Source organism: Macaca mulatta, chromosome 20 (genome assembly GCF_049350105.2).
Source record: "Macaca mulatta isolate MMU2019108-1 chromosome 20, T2T-MMU8v2.0, whole genome shotgun sequence".
Lineage (NCBI taxonomy): Eukaryota > Metazoa > Chordata > Mammalia > Primates > Cercopithecidae > Macaca > Macaca mulatta.
The window spans coordinates 53,277,290-53,301,611 of NC_133425.1; the positions used below are offsets into that span (position 1 = coordinate 53,277,290).

General features: G+C 52.5%; 1 protein-coding gene across 3 annotated transcripts; it reads left to right on the top strand.

Annotated features, from left to right (window-relative positions):
• The first annotated feature begins 30 nt into the window (after nucleotides 1-30).
• ADGRG3 (adhesion G protein-coupled receptor G3) lies at nucleotides 31-23,001 on the top strand. 3 transcript variants are annotated; one of them, XM_077986231.1, is made up of 13 exons: nucleotides 365-530; nucleotides 5,990-6,143; nucleotides 8,901-9,039; nucleotides 11,244-11,390; nucleotides 12,254-12,388; nucleotides 12,891-12,930; nucleotides 13,546-13,646; nucleotides 13,786-13,898; nucleotides 15,899-16,039; nucleotides 17,543-17,823; nucleotides 18,001-18,094; nucleotides 19,214-19,497; nucleotides 21,951-23,001. In XM_077986231.1, exons 1-13 carry the CDS (start codon nucleotides 473-475, stop codon nucleotides 22,058-22,060), a joined length of 1,797 nt encoding a protein of 598 aa, XP_077842357.1. In that variant the 5' UTR covers nucleotides 365-472; the 3' UTR covers nucleotides 22,061-23,001. The 3 variants fall into 3 exon arrangements, with proteins under 3 accessions (XP_001100303.4, XP_077842357.1, XP_077842358.1); XM_001100303.5 differs by lacking the exon at nucleotides 15,899-16,039 and having other exon boundaries at nucleotides 31-530; XM_077986232.1 differs by lacking the exons at nucleotides 15,899-16,039; nucleotides 19,214-19,497.
• Nucleotides 23,002-24,322: the final 1,321 nt, after the last annotated feature.

The window sequence follows — 24,322 nt, forward strand, 5'->3', positions numbered from 1 at the left end:
CACAGCCTTAGGAGGCAGCCCCATTGCCATCTTCACTTTACGGAGGAGGAAACTGAGGCTCAGAGAGGCTCCCAGCTTGTGAGAGGAGGGGTCTGAGTACATGCGTCTGACTCCAAAGCCTGTGCTCATCACAGTTCCCAGGGGTCTGCTCTGAGCCAGGCCTGTGTGGCCACCCAGCCTCTAGCCCCATAGATCCACCCCAGTGGGGCCCTGGGGCACATACCTGGGTGGGCTCAGCAGCTCCCTTTGCAGGTGGACCCAGGCTGCGGTGAGCTGGGAGCACTACCCAGTTCCCCACGCTAACCTTTCACAACCCAACCGATGGGGCCATTGAGCAGGAAGGGTGAGAAAGAGGAGACAGGAAGCCAGAGCGGTGGGGCTGCAGGGTGGGGGCAGGCCAGCTCGGCAGAGCCTGGGGCCAGAGGGCCAGACAGCTGCAGGGCTCTGGTGGCGTGGGCAAGGCTGGCCAAGGATGGCGACACCCAGGGGTCTGGGATCCCTGCTCCTGCTTCTCCTGCTCCTGACCTCAGGTGAGTGGCTGGCTCCTCATCCCCTCCTGCCACGCTGGGCCAACCCTTCCCTGCTGAGGGAGGGATCCAGGGACAGACGCAGGGACTAGAGAGGGTGAAGAGTTGGAATGTCTGGGACGTGTCCTCCGAGAACCCCCGTGGCCGCCTCAGCACCTCCTCTAGGCCTGTCCCTTTGGGTCAGTCCTTTCCTTCCACTAAACTTTGCTCAGGACTGGTCTCAGGTTCCCTTTGTTGCTCCACAGTGCCCTGGAGATAGGGGAGGTCAGAGGGTGCTCCCTGACTCCCCGACCTGGGCTGTGTCTCCTGACAGCCCCGGCTCTGGGACAGGGGTCGGCCCTGGGCAGGCAATTCTCCAACTGGCTTGTGGGATCCTGGGGACAGTATTCGGACACTCTGGAAGCTGAGGCCAGGAAAGTCTGTCACCTCGTTCTTCTGGCCCTCTCCTCCTGTACATGTCACCCCACACCGGCTCCCTCTCCCAGTGTCAGCCACGACCCCTTGGTCCTCAGTGGCCTGAGCCAGGATCCACACTCCTCCCCGTCACTCTCCTGTCTCACACACAAACACGTGGTGCGTCTCCAGAGGCCGTGGAAGTGCCCAGGCCTTGCCTTCGCTGGCCTCTCTCCCGGGAAATCTGTCCCCCTACCCCTTGCCCACCTAGCCGGCTCCATTTACCCTTCTTGGCCTCTGTGGTGTCTTAGCAACCCTCTCAGACAGAGGGAGGTGCTTCCCCGTTAGTGCTCCCTCCTCAGTACTCCTGTCTCGGGGCCTTGCGGGCCACTCTCATTTTGCTCCTGACTCAGTGAGGGGCCTGCATGTCCATCTCCCTGTGTGTCCAGCGTGTGGTCGCATGACTTTGGCCACACAGATCAACTGCTTTGGGCTTCAAAGAACCGTCTTCTCTTCAACCATTGGGAGATTCAATGGAGTGAATCAGTCCCTGGCTCAAAAAAGGGTGGGAGATGGTAGCACTGTCCTCCTAGTGGCCCTGGGAGGTCCTGGTACAGAGCAGGCCACCGGGCAGCCCTTGATGGATGGATGAATGGAGCCACTGATGGCAGCTGTGACCAGGGCTCGTTGGCATCCTCAGGCCCCAGTTGTCATCGCTGGTTGGGTCTTCAAGGCTCCTCCAGGCGATGCTGTTTCCCCCATGGTGATGTGAGCGCTCTGGTTGGGGCAGAACAGCAGCCATTTGATCGAGCGAGGAGCTTTAAGAGGTCTACACACAGGAAGGTCTACACACTTCCTGTGTGGACAGTGATATGTTAGTCTCCATTCATCCATTTGCCCATTCATTCATTCATTCATTCAGGAAGCAGCGATGGTGCCCTCTGCTCCTGCTGGTACCACTTGGCCCCTGCCCTCAAAAGGCTGACAGTCTGCAGGAGTGACACAGTGTGGTGGGGACTCGCATGTGAGGCCCAGCTGTTAGGACTGAGCGGGGTGGATGCAATGGAGGGGCTGGCATGAAGGGACACGTGACAAAGGTGCGGGCAGAGCACGGGGAGCAAGGAGGGTGGTCGCTGGGCAGGCTGGCACCTGGGGCGGCCTTCAGCACCCTGAGGTCTAAAGGGCCCAGGAGGGAGTGGACCCCTGGGCTTCTGGAGCCAGACTGTGGCTGCAGGAGGGAAATGGCGGTGGTTTGCTCGTGGTGAGCCAGCAGGGGCTGAAGCAGCCTTGCGGGGTGGGGGTGAGTGCCCACCCTGCCCTCCTCCTGCCCTCTGATCTCCAGTCCACTCCCCACTTGCTGACCCCCCAGTGAGGCAGCCCATGGAGGCCAAGCTCTGGAGCACAGAGGGTCCGGAGAGGAGGGGAGCGTTATCCCACCCACAGGCCTAACACAGCGTCTCCTCGTCTACGTGAAATGCTTGCAGTGTCTTCAAAGAGTAAACACGGAAAAGATATTTAACGATCCTGTCTGTGTAGGGTGCTTGCCAAGAGCTTCACTTACATGCCTGCACTGAAATTCATGGCAATCCGGGAGGCAGTCTCTGATGTCACCCACCAGGGGGCTGCCTCACCTGCGCTAGTTCATGACAGCAGGGCTGGGATGGCAGAGGATGGCACCTACCCTCAAGCTGACGATGTTCTCTCCCGTCCTCTTCCTTCCCCTCCCATTCCCTCCTCCCCTCTCCTCGCTTCTTCCCTCTCCCTGTTTCTGTCTTCCTCCTCCTCTCCCTCTTCTCCCCTTTATTTAAAAAGCAAACTTGCCGAGACAGGCGGATCACGAGGTCAGGAGATCGAGACCATCCTGGCTAACACGGTGAAACCCCGTCTCTCCTAAAAATACAAAATATTAGCTGGGCGCGGTGGCGGGCGCCTCTAGTCCCAGCTACTCGGGAGGCTGAGGCAGGAGAATGGCGTGAACCTGGGTGGCAGAGCTTGCAGTGAGCCGAGATCGCGCCACTGCACTCCAGCCTGGGCGACAGAGGGAGACTCCGTCTCAAAAAAAAAAAAAAAAAAGCAAACATGGATCATATTACATGCATGCCCATCTATCATTTTCATTTCCTATTAAACAATGCATCATAAATATTTTTGTAAACTAACAGAAATTTACAGTTCCTTTATAAGCTATCTAAAACAAGTTATCACATATAGAGTCCATTATTAGAAAATCCGCCCTAAAATGTTGTTGTTTTACTCTGCTGTTACTCTTTATTCAGCCATTATTTGTATCATGTATTTTTTTGTCTTAATGATTAAAAATGAACAGGTTTTTAAAAAAATGTGACAGTAATACTGGACATGATTTTTTAAAAATCAAAAAGCAGAGAGGGAAATAAAAAATGGAAAGCAAATGAGCCCCTGCCCGCCTCACCCCCCAGCACCACCCATTGCAGAGGGAGCTCTCCTAACAGTCCCTGGGGGGTAATCCGAAAAGTGACGACACAGAGCCAAGACCCACTTCCCGTCCTCAACGGGAGAAGGATACAACAAAGCAATTCAGAGTAAAAGACGTATAAGTGGCCGCAAACATACAGGTAGATGCTCAAACTCCTTAAATGAAAATAAGATTCAATGTCATCTCTCAGACTGGCAAAAATTCAAAAGTTTAGTAAACTATAGAGTAATAGGCATGTGGATAAATGGTCACTCTTACCCACTTTGAGTGAGAGTATAAATAGGTACACCATTTTCTTTTTTTTTTTTTTTTTTTTTTGAAACGGAGTCTCGCTCTGTCGCCCAGGCTGGAGTGCAGTGGCCGGATCTCAGCTCACTGCAAGCTCCGCTTCCCGGGTTCACGCCATTCTCCTGCCTCAGCCTCCCGAGTAGCTGAGACTACAGGCGCCGCCACCTCGCCCGGCTAGCTTTTTGTATTTTTTAGTAGAGACGGGGTTTCACCCTGTTAGCCAGGATGGTCTCGATCTCCTGACCTCGTGATCTGCCCGTCTCGGCCTCCCAAAGTGCTGGGATTACAGGCTTGAGCCACCGCGCCCGGCCTAAGGTACACCATTTTCTGGAGGGAAATTCAATAATACCCGGCAGTTTTTTAAAGCACATACAGAAAGTCCTATAATAGGAATTTTTTGTTGTTGGTTTTTTTTTTTTTTTTTTTTTTTTTTTTTGAGACAGAGTCTCTCTTTGTCGTCCAAGCTGGAGTGCAGTGGTGCGATCTCGGCTCACTGCAACCTCCGCCTCCCAGGCTGAAGCAATTCTTCTGCCTCAGCCTTCTGAATAGCTGAGATTAGAGGCATCCACCACCACGTCCAGCTAATTTTTGTATGGTTAGTAGGGCTTCCCCATGTTGGCCAGGCTGGCTGGTCTCAAACTCCTGACCTCACGATTTGCCCGCCTCCGCCTCCCGAAGTACTGGGATTACAGGCGTGAGTCACTGCGCCCAGCCTTCCTGGCAGTGTTTTAAAGCACATACAGTTAGATACAGAAAGTCCTATGATAGGAATGTTTTCTATGAGTCCTCAACACAAGCTGAAAGACGCACACTCAAGTATTTTTATGGCAGATTGTGAAAAACAACGTCCACCAAGAGGGGACCGGTTAAAAAAAGTGTTGCAATGCCCATGTAATGGAATAGTTTGCAACTATATAAAGAATGAGGTGGAAAGTTCTTCAAGATATATTGCTAGTCCAAGCGTGGTGGCTCATGCCTATATATTCTAGCACTTTGGGAGGCCAGAATGAGCCGATTGCTTGAGCCTAGGGGTTTGAGATCAGCCTGGACAACACAGCAAAACCCTGTCTCTACAAAAAATAAAAATAAACAACATTAAAAAATGAAAAACTAGCCAGGCATGGTGGCATGTGCCTATAGCCCCAGCTACTTGGGAGGCTGAGGTTGGAGGATCAATTGAGCCTGGGAGGTCTAGACTGCAGTGAGCTATGATCATGCTATTGCACTCCAGCCTGGATGACAGAGCAAGACTCTGTCTCAAAAGAAAAAAAAAAGATATATTGTTAAGTGATCTTATTTGTGTAAAGTTTAAAAATGATGTATTGGCAGGGCGCAGTGGCTCACACCTGTAATCCCAGCACCTTGGGCAGCCAAGGCAGGAGGATCGCTTAAGGCCGGGAGTTTGAGACCAGCCTGGGCAACATAGTGAACATAGTGAGAACCCTCTCTAATCAATTAAAACATTTTTAATTAAAAAAAGATGTACTTATAAATACTTGCATATGCATACCGTCTGCAAAATTTCTAGAAGGCTGTGCAATAAACTGTTAAAGGTGGTAAAGTCTTTGAACACCTACAATGAGCTATGTCCTTTATCTCCAATCCTTCCCGAAACTGGCAAGGAATGTATGATTAGCTCCATTTTGCTGGCAAAAGATTGAGCCTCAGAGAGTTTAAGTTGCCTCAGGACATACAGCTAGTAGATGACCCAAAGCTTCCACTTCCTGCCCTGTGTTAGGGGAAAGGGAACTGAACTAAAATTCACAAAAGCTGGTCTTTAGTCCTGGAGCAGCCTCCAACTACCTAGTAACCTTTCTCAAGTCATTTTGCTCCAGGGGCCTTGGTTTGGTGTATTTTCTACCTGTCCCAGGAAGTAGCTGTGAGGGTTGTAGTACGAATGTGGGAGAATAAGGCAAACCAAGACAGAATACATCCAAGAGTTTGACCAGGAGGCCACAGTTGCAAGGGCTTTGGAAGGTCTGATGTGGAATAACTGAAAAGCCAGGCAGACTCCGTGGAGGAAGGGGTAAAGGAGTAATAGCACAAACATATTAAACTTTGTATTTACAAAGCCACGTGCCAAGCCTTTTGTACATGCTTTTTCCAAAGCATCCTACCAGCCCTGGGAGATGGGATATTTGCTTTTACCTTGGAAACAGCCCCAGAGACGGTCTGCATCCTGCTCAAGTGCACCATTAGTGTGATGTATGGAGCTGGAATTCCAGCCCAACCACCGGACTCTGGAGCCCCAGCTCCCTTCCCTCCTCCTTGTCCTTGTTGCCCATCTTCGTCCAGCCCATTCACACTCTCTGCATTCCTTCCTTAGGTCAGGAAAACTCCATCGAACAGCCAAGAAACACCTGCCTGGGGAGAAACAACATAGACAAGTACGATATCCTCAACTTGAATGACAAGGCTTCGTGCTTCACCAAGTGCAGGCCGTCGGGCAGCGACTCCTGCAATGTGGAAAACTTGCAAAGGTGAGGGGGCCCCCTGAGCTGGAAGCGGAATTTGAAGCTGCTAGGAGGGGGCCTATCAGGAAGGGATGGGGCCATCTGACCCCATGGCCCCAGAAAATGCTGCTGCCATCTGACCCTTCCACCTTGTTTGACACCACAGTCCCCCTGACCCAACACCCCCATTCTGGCAGTTGGGGTCCCTACTGATCTAGGGGATTTAGAGATGAATCCACTCCTATCCCGGCCCTTGGGAGTTGTGGAAGGACCAACACAGACCCAAAAATGATGACTCCAGAGTGTATACAGAAGGGCAGACAAGGTCCCAGGTTAGCCTGGAGGAGGGAAGTTGGCCAAGGCTTCACAGAGGAGGAAACCTGGAAAGGGCTTTGAAGGGTGCATAGAAGTTTTCCAGTTGGATCTAAGCAATGGTGGGGATACAGGCAACAGAACTTGAGAGTAATGGGGGATAACTACAATGCTTTGAACTGTAACGATGTAAACTGCGTGGGGATGGAAGAGACAATGGGCAGATGCGATGGGTGGGAGATAGGACTGGAAATAAAAGCAGAGACTAAGGTGTGAAGGGTTGTGTAAGCTATACCAATGGCAGGGGTGTGGCAGGGCAATGACATATTTTAAGCGCAGGTAGAGTATAGTCAACTCTGCATTTTGGAAAGATTGCTCAGGCTTCAGGGACGGCTACAGGGGTGGTGATGCAGGAAGACATGACCAGGGCTCTGGGTGGGAGTGAGGGCCCAGCCAGCACCACCAGCAGCAATTGGCATTGTGTACTTGGAAAGGAGAGATGGAAGGGGGAGATGATATGATGTAGACTCAATAAGACAAGAGACTGGTTAGATGTGGGGGTGAGGGAGATGAAGGGGTTTGGAACACAACATCTTTAGGAGACATCTCCAAAAATATCTCTGCCTCTCTTTCCTTCTCCCACTCCTAATCAAAGTTGCCCATAACTCTTCTGGGATACCTAGAAAAGCATGTGGCTTGTATTAGTACTTAATGAATATGTGTTAAAGGAACGAGTAAAATCCCTGTGCTCTCAGGCTTGGTGTTAGGACAGCCATCTCATTGGATCATGTTATTTCGGTGGCCTGAAAACGCTTCCATTCCCACCTGCAGCCGATCCAGTAGCTTCTTAGCACCCTAGAGCTGTTCAGAGGCTCCTCTTTGTGCTGCCAAGGTATATACCCAAAAGAATTTAAAACAAGTCTCCAAACAAAAGCTCATACATGGGACAGGCACGGCGGCTCACGCATGTAATCCTAGCACTTTGGGAGGCTGAGGGGAGCAGATCACTTGAGGTCAGGAGTTTGAGATCAGCCTTGCCAACATGGTGAAACCCTATCTCTACTGAAAATACAACAAAATTAGCCAGGCATGGTGGCAGACGCCTGTAATCCCAGCTACTCGGGAGGCTGAGGTGGGAGAATTGCTTGAACCCAGGAGGTGAAGACTGCAGTGACCCGAGATCTCTCCACTGCATTCCAGCCTGGGCAACAGTGTGAGAGACTCCATCTCAAAAAAAAAAAAAAAAAAAAAAAAAGAAGAAGAAGAAGAGGAGGAAGAAGAGGAAGAGGAAGAAGAAGAAGAAGCAGCTAGTACATGAATATTTGTAGCAGCATTTTTTCACAGTAGCCAAAAAAAAAAAAAAAAAAGAGAGAGAGAGAGAGGAAAATACCCAAATGTCCCTCAATGGATGAAGGCATAATCAAAATGTGATCTCCCCATACAATGAAATAGTATTCACCCATAAAAAGAAATAAAATATAGGGGCCAGGCACGGTGGCTCATGCCCAAAGTCATCCCAGTACTTTGGGAGGCCGAGGCAGGAAGATCACTTGAGGCCAGGAGTTCAAGACCAGCCTGGGCAACAGAGTGAGACACCAACTCTACTAAAAATAATTTAAAAAAAGAAATAGGGCCAGGTGCAGTGGTTCATGCCTGTAATTCCAGCACTTTGGGGAGCTGAGGTGGGCGGATTGCTTGAGGTCAGGAGATCGAGACCAGTCTGGTCAACATGGTGAAACCCCGTGTTTCTCTACTAAAAATACAAAAAATTAGCTGGGTATGGTGGCTCATGCCTGTAATCCCAGCTACTCGGGAGGCTGAGGCAGCAGAATCACTTGAACCCGGGAGGCGGAGGTTGCAGTGAGCTAAGATTGCGCTACTGCACTCCAGCCTAGGCGACACAGTGTGACTTCATCTCAAAAATAAAATGGAATACTGATACACGCTACAACATAGATGAACCCTGAAAACATTATTCCGAGTGAAAGAAGTCAGAAACAAAAGGCTGCATGTGGTATGATTCCATTTGCGTGAGCTATCTGGAATAGGCAAACTCAGAGACAGAAAGCAGATGAGTGATCGCAGAGGCCGGGGGAAGAGGGAGGAGAGAGTTTCATGGGTATGCGTTTCCTTTGGGGTGACGAAATGTTCTGGAACTAGATAGTGTGACGGTTGCACAACATTGTGACTTACTTAATGTCATTGAATTGGACACTTTAAAATGGTTAAAATGGTAAATTTTACGCTATGTGCACTTTACCACATGCACAAAAAAAGACAAACACATAAAATACTCAGCGGGAATCCTGCAGGAGCAGCCTGGATGGCCCCCAAGCCACTTTCCTTCCTCCTGCCCTGATCCCAGGGTTTTCACTTTGAGAGTTTGGGTCAGCCCCCTCACCCCAAGAGCCTGACGAGTGAGTAACTCAGTCTGCAGGATCTTACCCTTCCCCCATCCCTGGCCCTTTGCAGATACTGGCTAAACTTCGAGGCCCATCTGGTGAAGGAAGGTTTGACGGAGAAGGTGAACATGACTTTCTTGAAGGCTTTGGTCCAGAACCTCAGCACCAACACCGCAGAAGACCTCTACTTCTCTCTGAAGCCCTCTCAGGTGAAGAGCTCCCCAGCCCTCTTGGCTGGTTCAGACCCCATTTTTCTTGGACATATATTTCAAAACTCTTAAGAAAGTTATATATCCTGTGATTGGTGCTCATTAGGGCTTGTCTCTCTCCCACATCCCAATTGGCAGAGCTGTGTCTGTAAAATGAGCTCTAAGTCTCCTCCAAGCCTAAAATTTCCTTGAGCTCTTCTACTGAGGGAACATATTTGAAATGAGGGAAAGGGTTCAATGGACAGACTCTGGGTATATGCTGGTCTGGATTCAAATCCCAGCTCTGCTCTTGACCAGCCATTGCGATCATGGGCAAATTACTTTTCTGAGCTTTGGCTTCCCCGTCTGTAAAAAGGTGAAGGTAGGCCGGGCGCGGTGGCTCAAGCCTGTAATCCCAGCACTTTGGGAGGCCGAGACGGGCGGATCACAAGGTCAGGAGATCGAGACCATCCTGGCTAACACGGTGAAACCCCGACTCTACTAAAAAATACAAAAAAACTAGCCGGGCAAGGTGGCGGGCGCCTGTAGTCCCAGCTACTCGGGAGGCTGAGGCAGGAGAATGGCGTAAACCCGGGAGGCGGAGCTTGCAGTGAGCTGAGATCTGGCCACTGCACTCCAGCCTGGACGACAGAGCGAGACTCCGTCTCCAAAAAAAAAAAAAAAAAAAAAAAGATGAAGGTATTGCCCACTTTCAAGATTCACATGGCCAGGTGCAGTGGTGCACACCTGCAATTTGAGCACTTTGGGAGCCGAGGTAGGAGGACGGCTTGAGGCCAGGAGTTCTAGACCATCCCGGGCAACACAGTGAGAGTCCATCTCTACAAAAACAAAACGAAACACAAAACAAACAAAAGATGAATGAGAGGAGCAAATGAGATAATGCACAGCGAATGCTTGGGATAGCGAGGGCTCAGAAAGTCTCCTGCCTTCCAGAAGAAATGGATGTGGTGGTGGAACTTCAGGCTACAAGGTGAGTTGGTTAGCGTTGAGGTACTTTTAGGTTTGTCTGGAGAAAGGGAAATGGAAGATAGATTCTTTCTCAACCCTTTTTTATGTCACTCAAGCAGCTGAGCCCTCTGCATAGGTTATGCACTGGCCCCAGAAATCACCCACGTGTCCTTTCGATGAGGGTCTGGACTGGGAAGGAGAAAGTTGGGGCCTTCAGCTCCAACCATAAACCCCCTGTACCAGTGGGCATGGGGTGCTTCTGAGGCAGGCCCTGGGTGGGTCAGGCTGTAGCCCTTAGTGGGACAGTGAGCTCAGAAAATGAATGAAACATGCTTTGCAGGTGGGCACAGTGGCTCACGCCTGTAATACTAGCATTTCGGGAGGCTGACGCGGACGGATCACCTGAGGTCAGGAGTTCGAAACCAGCCTGGCCAACATGGTGAAATCTTGTCTCTACTAAAAATACAAAATTAGCTGGGCATGGTGGTGCATGCCTGTGATCCCAGCAATTTGAGAGGCTGAGGCAGGAGAATCGCTTGAACCTGGGAGGCAGAGGTTGCACTGAGCTGAGACAGTGCCATTGCACCATTGCACTCCAGCCTGCGCAACAAGAATGAGACTCCATCTCAAAAAAAAAAAAACAAAAAAAAAACGAAGAAACAAAAAAACGAAAAAAACCCACCATGCTTCGCAATGACCACTGAAATGTATTTCAATATTTTGACGATTCTTTGTTTTTTTAAAAAGGTGTTGTTGTTAGGCAGGCAGGATTTCACATTCAGAGTAAATGTGTGTGTCCTCCCTCTCTGCCCTTGTTCTCTCGCTTCCTGAACTTCCTTCCTGACAGTTTTATTCTTTCCATTTATTCCTGAGTCAGAAGTCAGACACTGTCACAATCAAGCCTTGTGTAAACACTGGGACTGTTAGGGCTCTGGCCAAAAGCACACGCCCTCCAGCCGTCCTCTTACTTGCACATTCAGCTTGCCCAGGCGTCAGGTGCCCAAACAGGCACAAGCTTAGCTCTACTCTCTGTATTGGGAAAACCGAGGCTCCACAAGGGCTATAACTTCTTTAGGGACGCACAGCCTGTGACGAGCAGAGCTTGCACTGTGTCCCAGGCGTCCTGCTTCTCAGAGCTGACAGTCCTAGGTGCTGCCCCCTACCCAGTGTGCCTGTTTCCCCTCCCAGCTGGGGGAGTGGCAGGACTCGCGTTGGGGGCTGGGTACCGATGGGAGCTGCTGTGTCTGTGGTTGTAGATTCCGAGGCAGGTGATGAAGGATGAGGACAAGCCTCCTGACAGAGTGCGACTTCCCAAGAGCTTTTTTCGATCCCTGCCAGGCAACAGGTCTGAGGTCCGCTTGGCCATCACCATTCTGGACATCGGTTCAGGGACTCTCTTCAAGGTGAGGACTCAGGGAAGCTCCAAGGTTAAGTTCTAGGTCCTCTGGGGGCCCCACGCCACAGCTCGCTATCACTGGAGTCTGCTGAGGGATCTGATGGGGACGGAGCAGATAGTGAGCCTCTTAGTGTTTCCAACGCAGCCCGTGGTCATCCCAGACCCCTGTCGCTAGAGTCTATGGCATTCAGACTCACACTGGTCACACGCTCTCAGATGTTTGACCCCCACACATCAGTGCCCTTTGGCTTGTCTGTGTATCCTGAAGGTGCTCATGTGCCCTGCGTGTCCTCGTGCGTGCACAGACATGCATGTCCTTTTCTATTCCTGTGCACGCACAATCCCATGTGCTCAACTGTGATCATATCCACACAAGCAAGTGTACCCATGCCCTTGCACATGTGTGTACCAGGTATGTGCACCCAGAGGTGTGCATCCACTCCTGTGCAGACACGGGTACCCCTGAGGGCTGGTGTGCTCCCCCCACCAGCCCCCTTTCTACCGAATACACTCACGCTAAGACCCTCAGGGGCACGCTGTCCTCCCCGCTGACTTCCATTTCTTGGCTGATCTTAGCCCCGTGCTCCTTCTAGTTAAGAGGGCAGAGGAACTCTGGAGGCCAGCACTGGAGAGCTGCCACGTGGACAGCTTTGCGGCCAGGCGACCTGCTTGGCCCAGCCCAAGCAGGAGACCACTGGGAGCAGCAGGGAGGAGGCTGCCCGTGACTGCTTAGCTCCCTGGTCCCCTGTTCCCTAACTCTGCCCTCCAAGCAAAAGGCCATGGGTTCCTGGAGGCTCCTAGGAACCCCAGTCTTGGTGGGTTGGGATGGCCCCTTCTGCAGCCTAGCCTCCCCGATCTCCCCTTTCACAGGGCCCCCAACTCGGCCTGGGAGATGGCAGCGGCGTGTTGAATAATCACCTGGTGGGCTTGAGTGTGGGACAAATGCATGTCACCAAGCTGGCTGAGCCTCTGGAGATTGTCTTCTCCCACCAGCGTCCACCCCCTGTGAGTCCCCTGCCCAGGCCTGGCAGTCACTGCAGGGCAGACAGGCGGGTGGGCACACCTGGGCCTATGGGCCCTGCATGGGACACTACACATCTGTCCCCTACCCTTCCACAGTCACCCAGGAGGAGCCATTAGGGCCATGCACATAATTGGGTCCAAGGCCACACACCATAGAGGCACACATGAGGACTTGGCAAGCCCACATGCATACCCACGGCACTCCACTTCCTCCACACCCGTGCTCCCCTGACACGCACACATGCATGCAGACAGCAAACCCTCCCGCCCACAGCCCCATACCACAGTTGCGCCCTCCACACGCAGGCCCAGGGCTCATCAAATGATGCACTTAATTTTTCTGTGTGGCCCATGGGCATGGACCTTGCCTTCTACCTAATGCACACTCACGTTAGGCCTCGGGGGAGCACACCGTCCTCCCGCTTCCCCTGCCCTCCCCCAGCCTTCCCTTTTCCTCTCTCCTGACTTCCACTCTTCATTTCAGAACATGACCCTCACCTGTGTATTCTGGGATTCGACTAAAGGTAGGGCCTGGAGGACCTTCTCTGGGGTAAGACAGGAAAGGAGGGTATGGGCTGCATTATGGGGCAGGGCTAGCTCCACTGGTCGAGTCCCTCCCCTGCCTTCCTCTCCCCTCCCCTCCCTTCCCCTCCCCTCCCCTCCTCTTCACTCCCTCCATCCCCTTCCTTCCCCTCCCCTTTTCTCCTCCCTTCCCCTCCCCTTCCCCTCCCTTCCCTATATTCCCTTCCCCCCTGTTCCCCTCCCCTCCCCTCCCCACTCTCCTCCCCTCCCCACTCTCCTCCCCTCCCCACTCTCCTCCCCTCCCCACTCTCCTCCCCTCCCCACTCTCCTCCCCTCCCCTCCCACTCTCCGCCCCTCCCTTCCCTATATTCCCTTCCCCTCTGTTCTCCTCCCCTCCCCTCTCCACTCCCCTCCCCTCCCTTCCCTATATTCCCTTCCCCTCTGTTCCCCTCCCCTCCCCTCTATACTCCCTTCCCCTCTGTTCCCCTCCTCTCCTCTCCCTTGCCCTCCTCTCCCTATATTCCCTTCCCCTCTGTTCCCCTCCCCTCCCCTCTATACTCCCCTCCTCTCCCCTCCCTATATTCCCTTTCCCTCTGTTCCCCTGGCCTCCTCTCTAGGGCCCACTGGAGACTGGGCTTCTGAGGGCTGCTCCACGGAGGCCGCGCCTGAGGGGACCGTGTGCTGCTGTGACCACCTGACCTTTTTCGCCTTGCTCCTGGTAACAGCCCCCCCCACTCTGATCCCAGCCATCCCAGGGACTTCCAGCTCCTGCCCAGGGGAGGGGGCTGCCTGGTGGTCTTGGGGTGTATGAGCCTGGCCTCCAACTGACGTAGTCCCGGTTCCTGGGTCACCCACAGAGACCCACCTTGGACCAGTCCACGGTGCACATCCTCACACGCATCTCCCAGGCGGGCTGTGGGGTCTCCATGATCTTCCTGGCCTTCACCATTATTCTTTATGCTGTCCTGAGGTGAGTGATCCCCACCTCCCCACCATGTCTCTCTCCCACCCTCAAGGGAGGCGGCAGGGCAGGGTGGGAAGCACTCAAGTTGTGCAGCCTCTGACTGATGTCCTCTCCACACATTAGTGTCTTCATCCCAAAATAGGGTTGGGGGTTGAAATGTGTCAGAGCTATTTCAGGAGCAAGTGGCAGAAATTCAACTCAAATTGGCTTAAACATAATAGGGAATGTGTGGTTCACATAACTGAGAATAGCAAATAGCAAATAGGGTTCATGTAATTGAAAAATCCAAGGTGCATGAACTTCAGGCAGGGTTCAATCAAGGGGGAGTCAAAAGAGGTCCCCAGGACTTGATCTCCTTCTGCCTCTCACAGCTTTGCTCACTTCTTGACAGTCACATCGGGCAGCCTCACCACCCTCAGGGGCCCTGGCTGCCTCAGGATTGCATCATAGGTCCTCAGCTGCTTAGGCAGAAATAAAAGAGATCTCCTTTTTCCAAGTATTCTAAGACGAATCCCAGGATTAAGAAGGGTTTAAAAAAATTTTTTTTATTTTGAGATAAAACAGAAAGCTGCAAAAATAGTGCAAAGAGTCCTGTGGTTCCTTCTCCCAGATTCCCCCTATGGATACATCCTAGACAACTATAGTTCAATATCAAAACCAGTAGCTGGTGGTACAGTACTATTGACTAGAACATAGACTTTACTCAGTTTTCACAATTTTTTATGCACATTCATGTGTGTGTGTGTGTGTGTGTGTGTGTGTGTGTGCAGGACATATCGTTTGCTGAGCCCAGTCCAAAATGAAAATATAGAAGGCCGGGTGCAGTGGCTCATGCCTGTAATCCCAGCATTTTGGGAGGCCAAGGCAGGCAGATTACCTGAGGTCAGGAGTTCGAGACCAGCCTTGCCAACATAGTGAAACCCTGTCTTTACTAAAATACAAAAAAATGAGCTGGGCGTGGTAGTGGCACATGCCTGTAATCCCAGGTACTCAGGAGGCTGAGGCAAGAGAATTGCTTGAACCCAGGAGGCGGAGGTTGCAGTGAGCCGAGATCCACTGCACTCCAGCCTGGGCAACAAGTGCAAAACTCTGTCAGAAAGAAAGAAAGAAAGAAAGAAAGAGAGAAAGAGAAAAAGAGAGAAAGAGAGAGAGAGAAGGAAGGAAGGAAGGAAGGAAGGAAGGAAGGAAGGAAGGAAGGAAGGAAGGAAGGAAGGAAGGAAGGAAAGAGAGAAAGAAAGAAAGGAAGGAAGGAAGGGGGGGAGGGAAAGAAAAGAAAAAGAAAAAGAAAATATATGGCCCCTTATTCAAAAATTTTTAAGAATGTCAAGATGGCGACAGTAGAACATGAAGTCCTTCTGCATATGGGGCCCTACACAGGTCACGTGCTCATGAACCTGGTCTGTGTGTCTGCGTGCATCAGCCTATGCAGTTTTATCCTGTGTATACACTAGAGTTGAGTCTTACTGGTCTAACTTGGACCATGTGCCCATGCCTGCCTGGGTCACTGTGGTCAAGGGCTGGAATACACAGATTGGCCGGCCAGGCCACATGCCTGCTCTTGGGTTTGAGTTAACAAAGAACCCCTGGCCCCTGACCTATGTTGTGCTTGAGAGTGGGGACGGGCATTCCTCAGGGAAACCTGGGGCTGTGTCCAGAAGATGGGGGAGTGAGTGCAGGACAGGCAGAAACAGCAGAGAGCACTGCAGCCTCGGTCGCCTGCGCCCAGGCCATGGCTGAGGGACCCACAGGACCTGCCAGCTTGAAGGAGCCTAGGGGAGCTGCCAGTTCCCCAGCTTGTCCTGTCCCCCAGCCTCCTGGGGGTGCCTGGGAGTGACTTGAAGCAGCCTTTGGGTCTCCTGTCCCCGCCTCCAGGGCCATCCCACTGCCCTCTCCATGTGCCTCTGTGTCAGCATTTGGCCCCGGGCCGCAGGCCCCACTAGGCCCACCCACTCCATCACAGACCAACCCATGAGTGTAAGTGGTGCCCCTCACCCCCACCCTCCAAGCCCTGGCCTAGGACATGGTCCCGGTCCCCAACAAGCCGAGTGTGACTTGCCAGCTCGCCGTGTTGCTGGACCCTGTGAGCGGGGCTTGGAGCGCCAGGAGGAATTGCCACCAGCTCCTCAGGGTGGGGCCTGGCATCTCAGGTGAGGTGGACATGATCCCAGATGCTCCTCCAGGAAGCCCCCGGCTCCCCTCCCTCGACTGAGAGCCCTTTTGTATCTGGTTTGCTAAGAATTCAAAGTGGGAGCTCCAGAGAGAGGGAGGTGAGCCTGGTGAGTCACTGGGCAGGGAGTCTGGAGCCCAGGGTTGGAGCCCCTGCCCTGCTCTGTGACCCCGTAAGACTCCTCCTCTCCCTCTCTGAGCCTCACTCTCCTACTGCATTTTCGGCTTCATGCACCCACCCACCTGTCCATCTACTTCACCAGTGAATCCATGGCCCCTCCAGGGTTAGGCCTGAAGTTCACAGCATGGGAGAGACCCGAGGACGGAGAGAATGGGGAGTTACACTATGTTGCTGGGAAACGTCCAAATCAGCTCAGGCTAAGGGGCATTCAGAGACGGCCTCCCCAGAAGGAAACATCCAAGGGGTGTTTGAAAGGCAGAAGAACAGGAGTCAGGCAATTAAGGTGGGAAGAGCTGGGGAGCAGGGAAAGACATTGAGAGCATGGGAAGAGCACTGGCAGAGTCTGGGAGGTGTGAAAAATCAGCATGCATTCAGGAAACTGCGAGTTACACTGTTTGGCTAATGCAACTGTTACTGCATAGTGCCGCGAAGCTCCGGGCTCTTGGTGCCCTGAACAAAGAATTGGATGAGACACACAGAGAGCCAAGCAAAGCAACGAAAGTGTATTCCACACAGTATTCCACTCTCAGAGGGGGAGAGTGGGCTGACCTCTGCGAAACGAGATCAGCCTCACCTTGGTGTAGTTGGGTCACTCCGGGTGTTTTTTTCTTCTCTTCCCAAGGCTGCCTAATCTCTAGCCAGTGTCTGGCTTTTGACTGATAGCTGTGTGTTGTTCAGTTATTTTGGGCCCTTGTGCACTTGTGTGTCACCTCCATCCCATAATTTTAAGTACATGCATGATATGCAGCCCATATGCATGAACCTTAAGTAGCTAATTATCATACAGGATTATGTGAAAGATACTTTTTCTCTCTAATGCAAATGCCCATCTCTGAAGAGCTGCCCCTTACCGGTTTGGTCTGGATCTTCCTGGCCATGGGGTCCCTTTTTTGTATCACTGTTGTCTTGCCTGCTGAACCTCTGCTTTTCATCTTGCTTCTTGCTCACCCACCCCATTCACCTTGCTTCTATTTTCTGCTTTTGCTTATTCTGCCCTTTATCCAACTTTTAATTCCCTTTGCTATTCCCCTGCCTCATTTTCCGGCCTCATTTTCCCTATTATCCTGCCTCACATCGATCAAGGGATGAGGTTGGTAGGATCCGGAACCCACAGGGCCCCACATGCCATGAGAGGCTCCTGGACTTGAACCTCAGGACATTTCCACTCTGTCTGCTGGCAGGGGCAGAAGCTGGCAGTGGGGGTGGAGAGCCATGGGCTGTTTGGGGTAGACAGGCCTGGATGCCTCATGAGCGCTCCACATGGGAGCTGTGGCCCCTTGGGGCCTCTTATTTCTCTCCCCAGGCTTTCCCGGCAGAGGTTCAAGTCAGAAGATGCCCCAAAGATCCACGTGGCCCTGGGTGGCAGCCTATTCCTCCTGAATCTGGCCTTCTTGGTCAATGTGGGGAGTGGCTCAAAGGGGTCTGATGCTGCCTGCTGGGCCCGAGGGGCTGTCTTCCACTACTTCCTGCTCTGTGCCTTCACCTGGATGGGCCTGGAAGCCTTCCACCTCTACCTGCTCGCTGTCAGGGTCTTCAACACCTACTTCGGGCACTACTTCCTGAAGCTGAGCCTGGTGGGCTGGGGTAGGTGCTGCCTGGATGGACAGAATAAACAGCCGACCCCGAGGGTGCAGAGGGAAATAGCACTGGGGAGAGAGAGGAGGGGCTCCCAGAGCTGGAAGGATGGCCATCTGGAAGGGATGTGGAGGAGGACGTGCCAGTAAGCCCCAGTGATGCCATGCCGCTTCCCCTTGTGCCCAGGCCTGCCTGCCCTGATGGTCATCGGCACTGGGAGTGCCAACAGCTATGGCCTCTACACCATCCGCGACAGGGAGAACCGCACCTCTCTGGAGCTGTGAGTGGCGGCTGTGGAAGCAGGGGCGATGCCGCATATCGGGGCTGGAGAGAGGTGGGGAGACGAGGGATTTCTAGGAAAATCTAGACCAAATGTGTCAAGACCAGAAGAATCCTCAGATCCAGCTAGCTCATGGCACAGAGAAGTAAACTGAAGCCTAGAGAGAGAGAGGAAGTGAAATGAGAGAGGGGGCCTGAGAAAGGAGAGGGAGAACTGGACCAGAAGGCAGGATGCCTTACTCGAGCCCACATGGCACCTTGAGGCAAAGTAAAGAAGGTACCCTGTCCGCATGCTGGGTGTGCAGCCTGGAGAGTGGAGGGTATGTTGGATTTCAGTCCCCACCTGCTGCCCAGCCAGGTGTCCTTGTTCAGGCCACCACCTGCCCAGTGATTCCCAGTAGCCCTGGGTCTAGTCCGGGCTCTGCCCTGTCTGCTGTGTGTGTGACCTTGGCAGGCCCAATCTCTCCCAGGGCCTCAGTCTCCTCATCTGCACCATGGGGGAACTGATCAACATGCTCTTTGAGGCCCTTTGCCCCTGCAGTGCAGGGGGCAGTGGAACTGAGTTCAGTTTCTAGACTCCCACCTTGGGATCCTTGGGGCACTCATCACTGGGCCCATGGCTCTCTGCTAAAAGGAGCTGGTAAGGCCTTAGACCTGTCCCCAGGGCCTCAAAAGCAGGGGCCCCAGGAGCCGGGGAGGTCACAAAGGTGCAGGCAGTGGGCCAGGTGGGGACTGCAGTGAACTGGCAGTCACAAGCCCATCTAATTAGCGGCCAGTTACTATCCTTCAGGAGGGCATCCACAGAGCTGCCAGGTGTATGATTTTATAGGAGAAGCAGAAATCTAGGTATTTGTACCAAAGCTTCTGATTTTAAAGGCGGCCACTAATTCAGTTTTTTCACAATGTAATATGGGGCAAACGAAACATGTCTTTGAGGTCATTTTCGCATTAAAGAGACTGGAGTCTGGTGATGGCCCCTCCCACAGCGGGAGAGCCAAGGATTGATGGGTGGAAATGGGAGAGGCACCTACACAGACAGAAAAGCTCAGCCAGGGGACTTCCTGGGCTTGCTGGCTGGAGGTACCACTCCCAGTCCCACCACACGTGTCCCCTCCTCTAGATGCTGGTTCCGTGAAGGGACAGCTATGTACACCCTCTATATCACCGTCCACGGCTATTTCCTCATCACCTTCCTCTTTGGCATGGTGGTCCTGGCCCTGGTGGCCTGGAAGATCTTCACCCTGTCTGGAGCGACAGCGGTCAAGGAGCAGGGACAGAACTGGAAGAAGGTGCTCACCATCCTGGGCCTCTCGAGCCTGTTGGGTGTGACATGGGGGTTGGCCATCTTCACCCCATTGGGCCTCTCCACCGTCTACATCTTTGCACTTTTCAACTCCTTGCAAGGTGAGGCCCCTGCACCAGGGAGGTGATGGGCTGTGTTGTCTGTCCCAGGAGGTATTGGGAGGTGGGGAAGAGGGTGGTTTGCAAAACACAGGACTCTGGTCAGGCTAGCTCAAGTCAAGGATGTTGATTTCAAATATTCAGAGCAAGGATCCAGGGCAGCAAAGTCTGGCTGCTGTATTAGTCCATTTGTGTTACTATAATACGAAGGAATACTGGAGACTGAGTAATTTGTAAAGAAAATGGGGTTAATTGGCTCATGGTTCCACAGGCTGTAGACAAAGCACAATACCAGTATCTGCTCCTGGTGAGGCCTCAGGAAGCTTCCAATCACGGTGGAAGATAAAGGGGAGCCAACATATCACATGGCAAGAGTGGGAGCAAGGGAGTGGGGAGGCGCCATGCTGTTTTAAATGAGATCTCGCATGAACTCCGAGCGAGCGCTCACTCATCACCAAGGAGATGGTGCTAAGCATCATGATGGTGATATGGATTCATGAGGATCCACCCCCATGATCCAATCCCCTCCCACCAGGCCCCACCTCCAACATTGGGAATCACATTTCAACATGAGATTTGGAGGGAACGAACATCCCAGACATATCAGCTGCCTTCATGGGAGCTGCTACCAGGATCAGAAAAAGCCACCCAAACCAAAGCAGATACGTTCCCCATCGTTTTCCTGGAGCTGTGGAGTCTCTCACCTAGTGTCTGTGAAAACTCCTTCATTCTCTCTCCACTCACCCTTTACTACCTATGGCCCCAGATGGTTACCCAACATGGCCACCATAACCCTACCTGACCTTGCAAGTTGGGTGTTCATCATGCATCTCTGGTCCAATCAGCAGTGACCACAAGGGCAGAATCATGTGATCTGATGTCCACATGACATGGACAGGATCTCCAGAGATCTATAGAGGTAGGAAGGAAATGCTTGCTACATTTGTTACTGGCCGCCACAGGGCCCTTCCTCTGAGATCCCAGCAAAGGGGTAAGAGCAGCGCATGGGTTAGGGTTTGTATGTGCTCTCTTTTTTCCTTACATCCACAGCTCAGAGAGGCATCACAGCCTGACTGTGTGTGAGAGAAACAGCCAAGACAGGAGTGATGAGACTCAACCTGTTCAGAGGAGTCACTAGAAACCCAGGCATCCTAGATTCAGCGGGTACAAGCCCCCAAGACCAGGGCTGGCTCCCAGTGCCCCATGAAACTTTGTGGCTTAGTGGCTGGGGCCAGGCAGCCCTGGGTCCAAATCCTAGCCCCATCCATGACCCAGCAAGTCCCTTGGCTCCTCCCACCCTCATTCATCTCGAAATTGGAATAATCCCATACTTATTTTACCAGATTTTTGTTTGTTTGTTTGTTTGTTTTTGAGGTGGAGTCTTACTCTGTTGCCTAGGCTGGAGTGCAGTGGCACGATCTCAGCTCACTGCAACCTCCACCTCCTGGGTTCAAGCAATTCTCCTGTTTCAGCCTCCTGAGTAGCTGGAACTACAGGTGCATGCCACCATGCCCAGCTACTTTTCGTATTTTTAGTAGAAATGGGGTTTCGCCAATTTGGTCAGGCTGGTCTCAAACTCCTGACCTCAGGTGATCTACCTGCCTCAGCCTCCGAAAGTGCTGGGACTACAGGCGTGAGCCACTGTGCCTGGCCTGCCAGATTTCAAAATGAACAATGACAATGAATATGTGGGAACCACTAGGTCTTCAATATATGGGAACTATATCAATTGTCACAGAAATTATGACTGTAAGGCCATCTGAGGCTGTCTCCAGATGGAGAATCATGAATCCATGCCTGAAGAATCCCAGGGGTTGATGGTTGGGGAGAAATGCACCTTGAAACGATAGCTGACCTTGTTATTCTTTCAGAGGTTACCTTAATAGGTAAGCCTGCACACTTCACTCTACAAAGTTTCCACTGGGTCTGGATTATTCTGTTACCTCCTCTCTTCCTCTCCAATACAACAGAGCCCTTGGTATACTTGAATTGTCCATTGAATTCTTCTCAATATTTGTCATGTATATCATGTTTCAGTTACAGATTTCCTTGAAACAGAGTTTTTCTAAGTCATGTTCTATACTTACTATCATTTCTTGCACCCAACACTTTCCCTTTTCCTCTTGCTGGAGTGCCTCCCATAATAATCCTTTATAGAGGGAGTGATGGTTGTTTTGCATGTCTGAAAATTCCTCTATTTTGCTCTTTCTTTTCTGTAATAGGCATATGTAGATATTTTATTTGAAGGTCTCTGTTTTTCATTTCCAAGATTTCTATTTGGTTCTTTTTTATTTCATTTTTGAAATGGTTGTGAAATGGTTGCATTTTTGCCCGACTTTCCCAGCAGTTATTGAGTGGTTACAGTGGGTCTCCTCCCTCTCAGCAGCCACCAGCCCAGGCTGCCCCACTCCCTGGCACCCCTTTCCAGGCTCACTGAGGCCTCTCCTCCCTGACAGGTGTCTTCATCTGCTGCTGGTTCACCATCCTCTACCTCCCAAGTCAGAGCACCACAGTCTCCTCCTCTACTGCGCGACTGGACCAGGCCCACTCCGCATCTCAAGAATAGGAAGGCACGGCCCTGCAATCTGGACTTAGCTCTGGCTCACTGTGTGACCTTGGGCAGCTCTGTGCCTCCCTCTGGGCCAGTTTCCTTCTCTGCACAATATGGCTGGGGAGGGAGAGGATGGGACCAGGTTTGACCACGTGGCTTCAGAGATCCCCTCCAGATCCAACTGTTGGTTCAAGAGTCCACATAAGCAGGCTTGCAGGGCTCTAAAGTTCCTATAGTCCTGAGACCTCCTGCCAGCAAAAAGTGACAGTCACCTCCATGCCCTACCCTCATTGCAAAGCCCTCACCCACATTCTGGTCTCAGCAAGGGAGGAGAGTCTGTTGCTGGCGTAGCCCTGGAAGGAGCCCCCAGCCTCTCCCCTCTTCCTTGTCACTGGCCTCCCACAACTACCCCTATGGCTGCCTGTAACCTTGAGGGGCATTCAGGAGGCCAGCATTCCCTCAGGCATTGGGGGTTTGTTTTGGGGGGTGGGAGTTGATCCTCCCACCCAGTCTGCCCCTGGTCTCTGCCCATCCCATCAGAGCCCACCCTCCTGGAAGAGACCCCAGTATTCAGGGTGCTGGCAACCCTGCAGGTGTCCAGGGACACTGCATTTCAAAGAACCATTGAATGGGTGAGCTACCTTGGGCAAACCCCCCACTCCCGACTCTGACTGCCACGTACATGGGTGGCCCAACCTCTGACCTTGCTTTCATCATAGAGGTAGAAAGCAAATGATCTGGGGCTCAGCACACCTGGGGGTGCTCCCACTCATTCGCTGTGTGGGGCCGAGGGGCGAGGGTGGGGTTGAGGGCTCCCTGAGCAGAGGCTGGGCATTGCCACTAGAACCTGAGCTCCTAGAGAACAAGGACCTGGGTGGCCTCGCTCGCTGTTCCAGCCCAGGCCGAGCACAGGGCCTGGCTCATGGCAAGCCTTGAATAAATATTTGTTGGCTGAATGAGTGGATGTATGAGTTTGGCATCAGCCTGGCAGAGCCCTGAGCCAAGCGGGTGTCTCAGGCCAAACCTAGGTTGGGCAGGGCACTTCCAGCAGCTGGGGCTCCACGTCACAATCGCATGCAGATTTCTCAGTAGGAAACAAAAAGAGGCAGAAACAGCAGAGATGGGGGTAGAGATACAGAGATGGAGAGACAGAGAGAGACTTAACAGACAGGCCGACACAAAGAGGGAGAACGGAGGCAGAGAGACAGATGCAGGGAGATGGCAGCCCCACGCCAGCTCCAGCGACACTCCCTGCTTGAGGGCAGCAGTGCATGTTGACATCATTCCCCTCCCTGGAGCCTCACCGCACAAGTCCATCTCTCACTCTACCCACAACTTACCAACCATCCTCCCTACCCGGCCCCCAATCCTCCCCAGGGAGCTCTGTGGACTGTCAAGCCCTGTGTGCAGGTGAGAAGTTATTGTCACTATTAGGCCTCCCCCAACAGCCCCGGAAGCTGCAGGCTGCAGCCCACCTCCCCGTCCAGATGGTGGGTGCTGTTGTTGACTGCAAATGGATGCGCTTCGCTTCCCCTCCCAGCCCGCAAGCAGTTGAAAGACAGGAAGGCGGGCCCTCGCTTTATGCAAGTCGCTGTGTTCCTGGAAGGGAAATCCTGGGGTGTGAATATTTCATCAGGTGAGCCATAGGAGCAGTTCTGGTGGACAAACTTGGTGTGTTTTGGGGCTTATCCTCACAGACATCTGTGTCTCATGCTCAAGGTCTCGACTCCCTTATCTCAGAGGCTCAGGGTTAGTAACCTGAGAAACAGCTGTTCCACCATCTGATAGGTCTGGGCTTAAATCCTGGCTCAGCTGCTTAGGAACTGTGTGATCCTGGGCATGTTACTTCACCTCTCTGAGCCTCAGTTTCCCCCTCCATAAAATGGGGATTATCAAGTCCTCACCTCATCCTGACAGCATTAAATGAGGTGACAGAAATAAAGTGCCCTGCACTGACTCTGCAGGAGTTAGTCAGCTCCCCGACCCCGCCTTGATTTAAAGAAAGACCAGCCACGGGTAATGGCACGAAGAAATGGAGGCCCAGACAGGCCCAGCCACCTGCCCAACTAAGGTCACTTCATGGGCTGGGCTGAAACTAGGGCCAGGCCTCCCCAGGTTGCCCTCCTCGGTCCCTGAGTTTAAGGATTATCACCTGGTCCTTGGCTGGGCTTGGTGGCTCACACCTGTGGTCATAGCACTTTGGGAGGCCAAAGCAAGATTACTTGAGCCCAGGGGTTCAAGACCAGCTTGGGCAACACGATGAAACCCCGTCTCTAC